Genomic DNA, 12,770 nt, shown 5'->3' with positions numbered 1-12,770 from the left:
CTCTTGTTATACAAACCATGCCCACGTAGGTAAATGAGAGGTGTTTACGTTAGAGCTTCTGTTCAGGATGGTGCCGTGGGTGAAGTCTGAACTCTTTTAGTCCAGTTCAGTCGCTCAGTCGAGTCTGACTCTTTCGGACTCATTACTGGGTTCTAACTGGTTTCTCCTGTAGCAGGTCAGATATTCATTGAGCCCAGCCCCCTACCTGATGGGGGCTACAGGTACAACTTGTAATCCTTAGGTTTAGGTTGGAACTACAGAATTAGCTGTAGTCATTTATTCCTAGAGCTCGGTGACCAGGAATAATCGGAATTTCCTTCTCTCCTTGGCCCCGGCAGGCTGGGCGATACTCCCGAGCACTGTTGGCGTCTCTCACCCGCACGCTGTTCTTTCCTTCTTGACCTGAGTGCTTGCTCTTCTGGAGCTCCTGGTAGCAATTCCTCAGTTTTGTTATCTCATGCCCTTCCCCATCAGTCACGTTTACTGACTTGGTTTCTTAGCCCCAATCCATCCCCCTGACAAAGAACATTACAGAACCACCGCAAGGCAATAGTGATCTTTTTTTTTTTTTTGACTACATGCTGAGGGATTCTATTGACATAAGAGACAAAAGCAGGCAGAACTAGTGGATACTATGAGAAGCCAGGACAGTGGTTGTCCTCGGAAGAGTGAAGTGACAGTTGGGAGAAGAGGTTTCTCAGGCGCCAGTAATATTTTGTTTCTCAGAGGTCCTGGGCTACGGGATGTGTTCAGTTGGAGAAAGTTCCCTGAGCTGTACACTTATGCTCTATGAAATTGGCAATAGCTATCTTTTCTTCAGTGTCTCTGCAGGGACCGGTGAACATCACAGTAATTCTGACCAGTGGTGTTTGTCATGGTCTGGGCTTGGGTTGGAAAATAATTTCCAGAGAGGAGACAGAATGAGAGGGAAATAGAGTTTATTAGAGTGGGAGATGCTGCTAGAACAGTGGGCCAGCTCAAGGGAGAACCGATGTTTGAACAGGGGTCCTTAGTCCACTTTCATACCCAGGGTACAAGGAGTGGGATAGGGGTCTTGTGGGTCATTTGTTGTTTGGATGAGGCACGTATACTGAATGGGAGGAGGGGGAAGCGTAAGGCAAATTTCTTCTCCCTACAGGGTAGAAGGGGAGACAGGTTATACTGCTCAGGAGAACCTGAAATCTGTTAACAGTTACAATGTGGGGAAGGGAAGGATGATAAGGGTCTGGTTTTTCCGTTCCTGCATTCCAAGACCCTCCTTGGTTTTATCTGCTCTTTCGTCCTTGGGTCACCACAGAGTTGACCTTCCCAGCACATGAGCTTCCCTTCCTCCCAATATTCCTAGCGCAGAGGGAAAAATCTTACAATTTTGTATGATTCTACTTCCTCTATGTTGTGGTTCCTGGTCTGTATTCTGGTTGACTTTATCTTTGTACTTCTAATACTTAACCCAGCTTTCATATATGAAAGGTTCTGTTTTTATTATTGTGGTAAGAACACTTAGCATGAGATCTACACTCTTACCAATTTTTGAGTGTAAAATACAGTATTGTTAACTGTAGGCATGAAACATTCTTATAAAGAACTTTATGCGAGAAGAAATATTTATAAAATATCTAGGCCTTCTAATCTGAGCAGAATAGTTCACAGAATAGTTGTTCATAGAATAGATCACAAAATTTAGAATAGGTTAGAGGTGGGCAAGATGAAAGTGACTGCAGTCACTGGCTTTGGAGCAGAAAAGGTCTAGGGGGGAGGCCAGGGCATGGACTGATGCAGGACCCAGGACAGGTGGGAGCGGTGGGTCAGGGTGGCACAAGCTGGTTGGGACGGGCATGACCATGTAATGGTGCAGAGACCACATGCCGCCTGAAAGGGAGTGAAGCCGAAGCCAGTGCCTTTGACCAATGGTGGGCATCCCAAGGACAAGGCTCAGACAGGCAAAGATGGCCAGCGGAGCCAAAGGACATCTCTCTCCAATCCTTGGCAAACCATGGCATGAGACATGACTTGATCCATTCTCTGGTTTGTGAAGGCTTTTCACTAGGCAGATGCTAAATTATTCTTCAGATCTGTAAGAGATCTAGCAATTCAAAGGGGGATCTAGTACCACTGAGACCCTTTTGTTTACCCCAGGAAGAACTTCCAACACTTAGGAACGTGATTCTGTATTGAGTACCTGCTACTTAAAGGTCCCCATGTTCAGCCATGTGGGGATGGGCTTTGAGCATCTGGTCTGCTCGGAGACAGTATGAGCAAGTTCAGAAATTCCCAGAAGGTAACATGCAATGCATGTGTTAATGCCACTTCCTCATGTATGCTACAGGTGATAGGATACTAGATAGATAATAATTTCATAACTATTATTAGATAGATAATAATTTCATGTCAAGGCTGTGGTTTTTCCAGTAGTCATGTATGGATGTGAGAGTTGGACTATAACGAAATCCGAGCACCGAAGAATTGATCCTTTTGAACTATGGTGTTGGAGAAGACTCTTGAGAGTCCCTTGGACTGCAAGGAGATCCAACCAGTCCATCCTATAGGAGATCAGTCCTGGGTGTTCATTGGAAGGACTGATGTTGAAGCTGAAACTCCAATACTTTGGCCACCTGATGCAAAGAGTTGACTCATTTGAAAAGACCCTGATGCTGGGGAAGATTGAGGGTAGAGGAGAAGGGGACGACAGAGGATGAGATGGTTGGATGGCATCACCGACTCAATGGACATGAGTTTGGGTAGGCTCCAGGAGTTGGTGATGGACAGGGAGGCCTGGCATGCTGCAGCTCACGGGGTTGCAAAGAGTCGGACACAACTGAGTGACTGAACTGAACTGAATTATTTCATAACTAGAAATTATGAAATATTTAAATGAAATAACTTTTTAAAATGTAAGGATTTTTATAAAATCATCTTATATATTACAGGAAGAAAAACTTACATTCTTATAATAAAGATGAATAGAGTTTATTCTGGAAGCATGGTCTTTGGAGTGGGAGAGGTCATTGATTTTGGAAATAAGAGACCTGCATTTTAAGATCCAGTGCTGATGACCCCTGATACTTGAGGAGGTCATACTTCTTATAAATGTTTGTTGTTTTAATCTGACATATGGGAGTAGTACTTATGACCCAGGGTTGAGTAAAAGTAGCAGTGGGATAGTATACATGAAAGTGTATGTATTTTTTTAGTCCATTCCTTCACTCAGCCAATAGCCACTGATCCTGTCCACGCTGTGCCAGGCACTGCTTGGGACTAAGCAGCTAGAGGCAGAGAGGACAGCTGTGGGCCCTGCCCCCATGGAGCTTATAGTGACCAGACAGAAAGCTGCCCCATGCTATGAACTTGCAAGAATGCATGTAGCTGTTTTGGCTGAAGCTTTGGCTAGGAAAACTTTGTGAAATAACAGCATTAGGTGAGTCCTTGAGGGTTACAGTTTCTGCAGACAAAATTGAGAGAGGAGGACTTCTAGGCAGAGGAATGACTGTGAGCAAAGAGAAAGTAAAGGGTGCAACAGGGTAAAATGAGTAGTTCCAGGAGGAAAAGTGAGCTGGGCCTGGCTCATTTTCCCTTCACACCCGCCCCTGCCCCAAAATGAGATTCTTCAGCTTCTTGTTTGAGGACCAGAACTGAGAAGAAGGGGGGAAACCCACAGGGGAGACAGTCACCACCTGCTTTGTATAAATTCAGATTCTGGTGAGGTCGTATCGCATTCAGAGAGAGTGCGGATGGCTGGGTAGGTAGGGTGTCAGTGGAGGGAGGGCCGATCACCGGAGAACCACCACGTTTGGGGCCTTGTCTCAGTCTCCTTCTCCTAGAACTCTCCATAGAGTTAATCTCCCCCTATCTCAAAAGTCTGCCTTCTTTCTAGTTTTGAGGGAGCGAAAACCTCATTCTCTTTTGGTGTGAATTAAAAAAAAATTCCTGATCTCACTGTTTATTAATTACTGTTTGGCTGTGCTGGATCTTTGCTGCTGCATGGGGTTTCTCTAGTTGTGGCCAGTGGGGGCCACTCTCTGGCTGTGGTGCATGGGCTTCTCATTGCCGTGGCATCTCTTGCTACAGGGCATAGGATCTAGGCACACAGACTTCAGTAGTTGCGTCTCCCAGGCTCGGGAGCTCAGGCTCAATAGTTGTGGCCATAGACTTAGTTGCCATGTGGCATGTGGGATTTTCCTGGACCAGGGACTGAACCCCTGTCTCCTGCTCTGACAGGCGGATTCCTCACCACTGAGCCGCCAGGGAAGCACCCCTCATTCTCTTTTGGACAGGTTGAATTTGAGGCCCTTCCAGTTGGAGGTGGCCCCACGGGTGGTAGAATTCACCGCACAGTCACTTTGAGGCAGTCACAAGCAGGGAGCTAGGGCTTCTCTTTCCTTCTCCCCTCCCTAGCTTTGTTCTTGATGCTGGGGGATCCCATACCTGTGAAAGATTCTTTATTTTTTTAAAAAATAACTTTGTTTTTTCGTTTATGGCCTTGCCATGCAGCTTATGGGATCTTAGTTTCTTGACCAGGGATTGAACCTGGGCCCTTGGCAGTGAAAGCATGGAGTCTTAACCACTGAACCACCAAGAAATTCCCATCACAGGATTCTTCCCAACCCAGGAATCGATCCGGGGTCCCCTGCATTGTAGGTGGATTCTTTATCAACTGAGCTATCAGAGAAGCCCCCACAAAGTGAATGAAAGTCACTCAATCGTGTCTGACTTTTTGCAACCCCAAGTACTATACAGTTCATGGAATTCTCCAGGCCAGAGTACTAGAGTGGGGAGCCTTTCCCTTCTCCAGGGGATCTTCCCAACCCAGGGATCGAACCCAGGTCTCCCACATTGCAGGTAGATTCTTTACCAGCTGAGCCATAAGGGAAGGCCAGATGTTAATTAGATGCTGAATACAACAGGAATAAGATATAATTCCTGACCTTGAGAAGCTTGTGGCCTCGCAGGATGGGTACAGTTGTGGTCTGGTGTGATAATTATATGGGGTGTCCCAGTTGGCGCAGATGGTAGAGAATCTGCCTGCAATGCAGGAGACCTCGGTTCGATCCCTGGGTTAGAAAGATCCCCTGGAGAAGCGAATGGCTACCCACTCCAGTATTCTTGCCTGGAGAGTTCCATGGACAGAGGAACCTGGCAGGCTACTGTCCATGGGGTCGCAAAGAGTCTGACACAACTGATGAGATTCCACATATAAGGAATATCATATGACATTTCTCTTCCTTATGTTGCCTTCTAACATATCATATGCCTAGTGGGAGATTGCTAACCCTTAGGGTTAACCCCGAAACCTTAGACCAAGTCTTACACAGGAAAGACTAATCTTTAGGTCAAGGGGAAAGAAGAGTGAGCTGTGCATCTTTCATAGGATGATGCAAATCAATAGCAAGGAAGCAGAATTGTTATGTGTATAAACACATTTTCTTTCCTGAAAGACTAAACAATACAGAAATTACAGTTATAATGCTTTTACAACCACTATTCACATTTCTTTTTCTATGAGCTTATGAACCAGTTACTTAAATGTCAAGGAAAAAAATAAGCCTTTTGTATCTTAATCTGTTAAAAAATAATAATATCAGATAAATAGGGCACTTGTTGCATATTGATAAATATGTGATTTCTTGTGCTTTCCATCTGTATTGAGGAAAAAGTCCCCAGTAATCTTATCTTCCGTTAGATCTAGCCGTAGAATGCTATTAAACATCTGTACAAAATTAACCTTTTCCTCATAGCCCGGTTCCGTATGAAAGTACCAACAAATGGTGAAGATTGTTTGCAAATGGTGATCCATAAAAATGTAGATTCAGCTATGGATTGTAATTCATCTGCCTCATGTATAACAACTGTACAAAAATAATGTCAAATTAAAGGCAGTATTTGAGACAAGGAGAAGCCCATTCTCCCTGATCTTGCACCCTGTTAACGAGGAAAAGAAACGTCTGATGCTTCATTTATAAAAGACCCCTGGGTGGCCTTAACCTCCCCGTGCTTCAGTAGATACAGTCTTCCATAGGTTCTTTGATGTCTTCAGTTCTTCAGGCTGATTGTTGTCAGCTCTGGAAGCTTTGTGCCTTTCAGTTAGTCTTTCTTACTTATGTCCTGCATTTTGTAGCTCTGGGATTTTTCTGACTAGAGCCTGGGGGTTCCTATTGGAATGTTTTATAGTTTCCCTCACTGCCATGCTAGACAGTGGAACTGATTTTTTTCACCATTCAGTATATTCCTGTGGTGACCCACCCCACCGCCCCCCACCCCCGCCTAAATGCTTTTAAGATGGTGCTAACACACATCTCCCACTTCTTGTGTACACACACACACTCACACACATATTCACACACACACATACACACACCAGCTTTTTTCTTATCTCTTATCATACTTCCAAGAAGGCTACCATTTTATAGCAGCTCTTGCAACAAATAAGACCATAGTCTGGTTTCCAAAAAATAACGTTTTTGACAACTCCTGAGTGTGACTGGCACATGGTGATTCCTGGGGTTTTCTCCTTGCAGGACATGTAGCTCTTGGATTTGAACTGCTGTTTACCTTTGCTCAAACTGTTTATTTGGGTTTCCCAGGTGGCACTGCTGAGAAGAACCCACTTGCCTGTGCAGGAGGCATAAGAGACACGGGTTCAATCTCTGAGTCGGGAAGAGATTGCACTCCATTATTCTTGCCTGTAAAATCCCATGGAGAGAGGAGCCGGGTGGGCTACAGTCCATAGGGTTGCAAAGAGTTGGATACAACTGAAGTGACTTAGCATGCAGGCATGCACACTGTATATTTAGAAAATGGCTTACGTATGTTCTTCTGGCTCAGAGTTACTATTTACAGCCACACATTTCATGGCAGTGATTGCCATGTAACATCTAAAGCACCAGGCAGTAGTATCTCCTGCTAGCACTTCTTTAAGGCTTAGTTATTTCCTTCAGGTTATCCCACGGATAAGCCGATCAGCCCCGTCGTTAGCGCTGGCCTGCATCATTTCCCTGCACGCTGGGGAAGGTGAGTTTGGAGGCTGGACAGCACGTGGCCACAGGTCATCTACTCCAGGGTTTCCTCGGGCACTTTGTCCTTGTTTTTCTCCTGGCTTCACCTCCTCACCCTGCTGCTGAGGCCAGCAGCTTGCCCAGGTTGACGGTTCCCCAGAGACCGATAGCTCAGGTTCCCACCCTCCTCCCAGCTTGGAAGCCCACAAGGATGGGTCGATCAGGGGAGCATCCTGAGCTCCAGCTGGGGACGCAGGTCCTGCTCTCAGAGGGGCAAGTGGATGCCCTTGGGAGCAGAGCGTGTGTCTCCACCTTGGGTCTCACCCTGTGCCCACACTCGGCGTTCCCTTCCCTCCAGAAAGACATGATTCTGGTCAGGAAGACGCTGGTTCTTGCAGCTTGGGGCCCTCATCTTGTTTTTTTTTTTAAGTAGTTTTATTGTGATATAGTTCACATATCATACAGTTCATCCATTCAAGGTGTACAACTCATTGCCTTTTAGTATGTCGTGGATATACTTATCCATCCATGATATGGCAACTAACATCACCATAATTTTTTGAACATTTTCATCACCTCAAAAATAAGCCCTAAGGACTTCTCTGGTGGTCAATTGGCTAAGACTCTGAGCTCCCAATGCAAGAGGCCCAGGTCAGGGAACTAGATCCCACGTGCTGAAATTAAGAGTTGGCATGCTGCAACTACAGATCCCACCTTCCGCATCTAAGACTGGTACCACAAAGTAAAAGGAAACCCTACTGTTCAGCTACCACCCCCCGTAATCTCATTTCCCAGCCCCTCAGGGCTAAGGAACCAGTAATCACCTTTCTGTCTCTACTTCTGTGTTTCTTTTCCTCTTCTGGAGTTTCATAGGAATGGAATCATACATGGAATATGTGGTCTTTATGTGGCTCACTTAGCATGATTTCAACATTCATGTTGCAGTGTGAATCTTCATTTTTTTTTAATGGCTGAATAATATTCTCCTGTATGACTTACTAGGTTTTATCTATCAATTTGTCCATCAGTGGACATTTGGGTTTTCCAACATTTGGGCTGTTGTGAATTATGCTACTGTGAACATTTGGGTGCTGTGTAGACATCTGTTTTCATTTCTCTTGGGTGTATACCCAAGAGTGGAATGCCGTGTCATATGGTAACTGTGGGCTTCCTAGGCAGTGCTAGTGGTAAAGATCCCCCCTACCAATCCAGGAGATGTAAGAGACGTGGGTTCCATCCCTGGGTGGGGAAGATCCCCTAGAGGACAGCGTGGCAACCCACTCTAGTAATCTTGCCTGGAGAATCCATGGAGAGAAGAGCCTGGTGGGCTACAGTTCATAGGGTCGTGAAGAGTTGGACATGACTGACGCGATTTAGCATGCATGCATGGTAACTGTATGTTTAATTATTTAAAGAAATGCCAAATATTTTCTAAAGTGGCTGCATCATTTTACTTTCCTGCCAACACACAGCATATGATGGTTCCAATTTCTCCATATTTTCGCCACCCTTGTTGATCTGACTTTACACTTCTCACCATCCTAGTGGGTGTGAATTCATGTGAGGTTTTGAAAGGACTAGGGAAGGATTTTTTTTTCCTTTCTAATAGTTTTTAATGCCATGTATGTGTGTATGCACACACACAAACACACATATTGATGACTTCAAAGTGTGCCTTTTGCTAGAGTCTGTAAAAGCGCAGCTGCTAAGAGGCCCTATTGCCTGTCACAGTAATAAAGCAGATTTCAATATTTGTTAATCCAAAAATCTCACCGCCCAGAACCGTCGTGGGAGACAGTGAAACGTGTGCATTGGGAGGAGGAAGGGGAGTGAGTGGTGGGAGAGGCGGGGGCAGGTGGTGTGTTTCCTGGGACGAGCATCCTTCCCAGGAGACGGCTCCGCTTCTTGTCTCCGTGTCTGACGGGCCCCTCTGTCTTCCAGGAGGACTGGCGCTGGCCCAGGTGCTCTTCTTCTACGTGAAGTACTTGGTGCTCTTTGGTGTCCCGGCCCTGCTCATGCGCCTGGATGGACTCACGCCGCCGCCCCTCCCTCGCTGCGTGAGCACCATGTTCAGCTTCACGGGGATGTGGAGGTCAGTGGCTCTGTTTGCTAAGGCCCTCTGGGGATGTCCGGTGGGAGGAGCCGGGGCTTGGCCAGCCTCAAAGCTCCTGAGCCACCGTCCTGTCTCTGCCTTTCGCTCAAGTCGGCACTTAGGTTTTTTAATCTAACAGGTTGACAATCCATATTTTCTGAGCCTCTCAAACGTATTGTCAGGCTAAACATTGGGAGATAAAGTTTCTCACCCAGTCAGTGTAAAGATGCACAAAGGGCTGTGTCTAAAGTGGCTTCTTACTAACTTGGGACATAAAATATATATTGATGATTTTACTGCTGTCTGTTTTTCTTGAAAATGACATCTTTGTATGTGGGACTGTAGATTAAAAAAGTAGGCTTAATTTTATTTTTTTTAATACCAAAAACGTAAAAAAAAAGATTTAATTAATAGTACAGGGCAGGCATTTACTAGCTCTCGGATCCAGAGCAACATACTTCAAATGTGAGTTTCAGTTTTCTTGTCTTTTATATGGTAATAAAAATGATAATGGTACTGATAATACTTATCTCTAAAAGTCATTTTGAAGATTAAAAAAGCTAATACACACATATAAAGCATTTGGCACACAGTAGGTGTCTACAAACGTTAGCTCTTATCCTCCTATTACTCCTGTACTCACCCACTTTGAATAGGCGGGTGCTTTTTCTGAGTGTTCTTGCTCTTCTTGATTTAGCCCCATGGACACACAGTCGGCCTGGAGTCTCTGTTCTAAAAGATCCCTCGGCCCCCCGCCGTTTCTGGCTGTTGCTCTCCAGATGGGCTCGCTTGCCGCTGGGTTTTATTATCGCTTCCAGTGTGGAACTAGTGGCAGGCTGGCTCTTGCAATTGCAAGCCTAATGTAAGAACCTGAGGGTGGGAACTCGCACATCTGTGGGAGGCAGCATCCACTTAAATTGTGCTCTTTAGAAGCCTCCATTTGCACCCGCCCGCCCCTCACCCTGGCCCTGCTCAGAAAATTGTTCTGGCTCATCCAGTCTTATATTTCATCCCTGAGTTCAGTGAGTACTGTTCTCTCTAATGTTGCTCTTGCAAAAGGGGCTAGCTAACAGGCAATATCCTAGTTTTCCATCATAATTTATTACGGGGACTGAATTGATCTAAGCCTCCGTGAATGCAGTTTATTTTTGCTGCTGTCTGCTTCTTTGGATTGGAAATACCATCTGGTTATTGTAAAGAATGTAAGTAATTGCTCTGATTTGTCTTTAATTACTTCATCGAGTATCATAGGTTGCCCAGCTGCAGTGGCAAATTTAGGAAGAGGGCTCTCTCTAGCCGGGAGGCCAGGAAGTGGTTTTGTTTGGAAGGTGAGCCTACTGGGAAGGCTCTATTCATTTTGACCTGTTCATAAAAGTAATTTACTAAATAAATGAGTTGGGACTTAAGCATGACCTGGGGGTATGTCATGAGTCCCTCGTGGGCACCCAGCGAGGTTCCTCGGCCTCCTTGATGTGAATGCTTCTGCTCAAGCATTTCTTGGGAAGCACGTTCTCCTCAAGAGCTTCTCCACTGTTGGTTGCGATAATAAATAATCTTGACTCTTGGCAGCCATGCTGGCTCTAGGCTAATTAATTATTTTTTGTCCAAGGTCCTCTGTTGTGTACAAACTACTGAGGCACAGAAAACATGTCTGCCAAGACCTTTCTCATTCTTGTTAGAAACTGGGCTTGAACAGTGTGGACCCCGAGTTGTTGAAACCTACTCTCCTCCGTCTCAGTTACTGTGGGCAGGAGAGTAATCGTGAAGTTTCTCTTGAGTGACTCATTGGAGTGATGTGCTTCGGAAGCGAGCTGTATACAAGGGCATGTGGTGAAATGGCAAACACGGTCCTTCCTGGGAGTGATCTCAACGTGTGTCCTGGCTTCTTTCAGCTTGCATGGGTGTGGATTCCCTCATCACATTTGCTGTAGCTTCTTAAGGGTTTTCTGATTTGCCACTTGTATTTAGAGACACTCAGGGATTCTCTCTTGGCATACAGTAACTATTCCACATCAAGTTGCTGAATTTAGGAAGGGAGATGAACTCTTTCTGAGGAATTCGGTGCACTGTTAAGGCTCACAAGAAGTAGTTTTTAACTGAGAAAAGAAGGAATAAAACTTATAGATTCTCCTTTGTACTCTTTCCTTCACCCTTAGTTTACTATGTTCATAGTCAGGATCTGGCTGCATAACCAACAGTGGCCCTGGCCCCCATCTTCTCTGACTTTTCTCCGTAAGAAGACACATCAAGGGAAAGTAAAATTTTGAATTTGTAGTTTCTATTTACATCTAAAGGCCTTACAAATAGATGTGAAACGAAGAGAAGTGAAAAGCAAAGGAGAAAAGGAAAGATATTCCCATTTGAATGCAGAGTTCCAAAGAATAGCCAGGAGAGATAAGAAAGCCTTCCTCAGCGATCAATGCAAAGAAATAGACGAAAACAACAGAATGGGGAAGACTAGAGATCTCTTCAAGAAAATTAGAGATACCAAGGGAACATTTCATGCAAAAATAGGCTCAATAAAGGACAGAAATGGTATGGGCCTAACAGAGGCAGAAGATATTAAGAAGAGGTGGCAAGAATACACAGAAGAACTGTACAAAAAAGACCTTCATGACCCAGATAATCACAATGGTGTGATCACTCACCTAGAGCCAGACATCCTGGAATGTGAAGTCAAGTGGGCCTTAGAAAGCATCACTACGAACAAAGCTAGTGGATGTGATGGAATTCCAGTTGAGCTATTTCAAATCCTGAAAGATGATGCTGTGAAAGTGCTGCACTCAATATGCCAGCAAATTTGGAAAACTCAGCAGTAGACACAGGACTGGAAGAGGTCCGTTTTCATTCCAATCCCAAAGAAAGGCAATGCCAAAGAATGCTCAAACTACCGCACAATTGCACTCGTCTCACATGCTAGTAAGTAATGCTCAAAATTCTCCAAGCCAGGCTTCAGCAATATGTGAACTGAGAACTTCCAGATGTTCAAGCTGGTTTTAGAAAAGGCATAGGAACTAGAGATCAAATTGCCAATATCCGCTGAATCATCGAAAAAGCAAGAGCGTTCCAGAAAAACATCTATTTCTGCTTTCTTGACTATGCCAAAGCCTTCGACTGTGTGAATCACAATAAACTGTGGAAAATTCTGAAGGAGATGGGAATACCAGACCACCTGACCTGCCTCTTGAGAAACCTGTATGCAGGTCAGGAAGCAACAGTTAGAACTGGACATGGACCAACAGACTGTTTCCAAATAGGAAAAGGAGTACGTCAAGGCTGTATATTGTCACCCTGCTTTTTTAACTTATATGCAGAGTACATCATGAGAAACGCTGGGCTGGAAGAAGCGCAAGCTGGAATTAAGATTGCTGGGAGAAATATCAATAAGTTCAGATATGCAGGTGACACCACCCTTATGGCAGAAAGTGAAGAGAAACTGAAAAGCCTCTTGGTGAAAGTGAAAGAGGAGAGTGAAAAAGTTGGCTTAAAACTCAACATTCAGAAAACTAAGATCATGGCATCTGATCCCATCACCTCATGGGAAATAGATGGGGAGACAGTGGAAACAGTGTCAGACTTTATTTTTTTGGGCTCCAAAATCACTGCAGATGGTGATTGCAGCCATGAAATTAAAAGACACTTACTCCTTGGAAGGAAAGTTATGGCCAACTTAGACAGCATATTAAAAA

General features: G+C 44.8%; 1 protein-coding gene across 7 annotated transcripts in view; it reads left to right on the top strand.

Moving 5' to 3' along the window:
• The window catches only part of HHAT (hedgehog acyltransferase), a 344,241-nt gene that overhangs the window by 117,665 nt on the left and 213,806 nt on the right, over positions 1–12,770 (top strand). For all 7 annotated transcript variants that reach the window (XM_065936274.1, XM_065936275.1, XM_065936273.1 and 4 more), the window contains one exon: positions 8,931–9,081. In XM_065936274.1, the coding sequence (XP_065792346.1) occupies positions 8,931–9,081 (151 nt within the window). The remainder of the gene's footprint in view (positions 1–8,930; positions 9,082–12,770) is intronic.

The sequence above is a fragment of the Muntiacus reevesi genome, chromosome 5 (assembly GCF_963930625.1).
Source record: "Muntiacus reevesi chromosome 5, mMunRee1.1, whole genome shotgun sequence".
Classification (NCBI taxonomy): domain Eukaryota; kingdom Metazoa; phylum Chordata; class Mammalia; order Artiodactyla; family Cervidae; genus Muntiacus; species Muntiacus reevesi.
The sequence above is the reverse complement of the archived record's forward strand: the minus strand, read 5'-3'. Positions and strand labels throughout refer to the sequence as shown.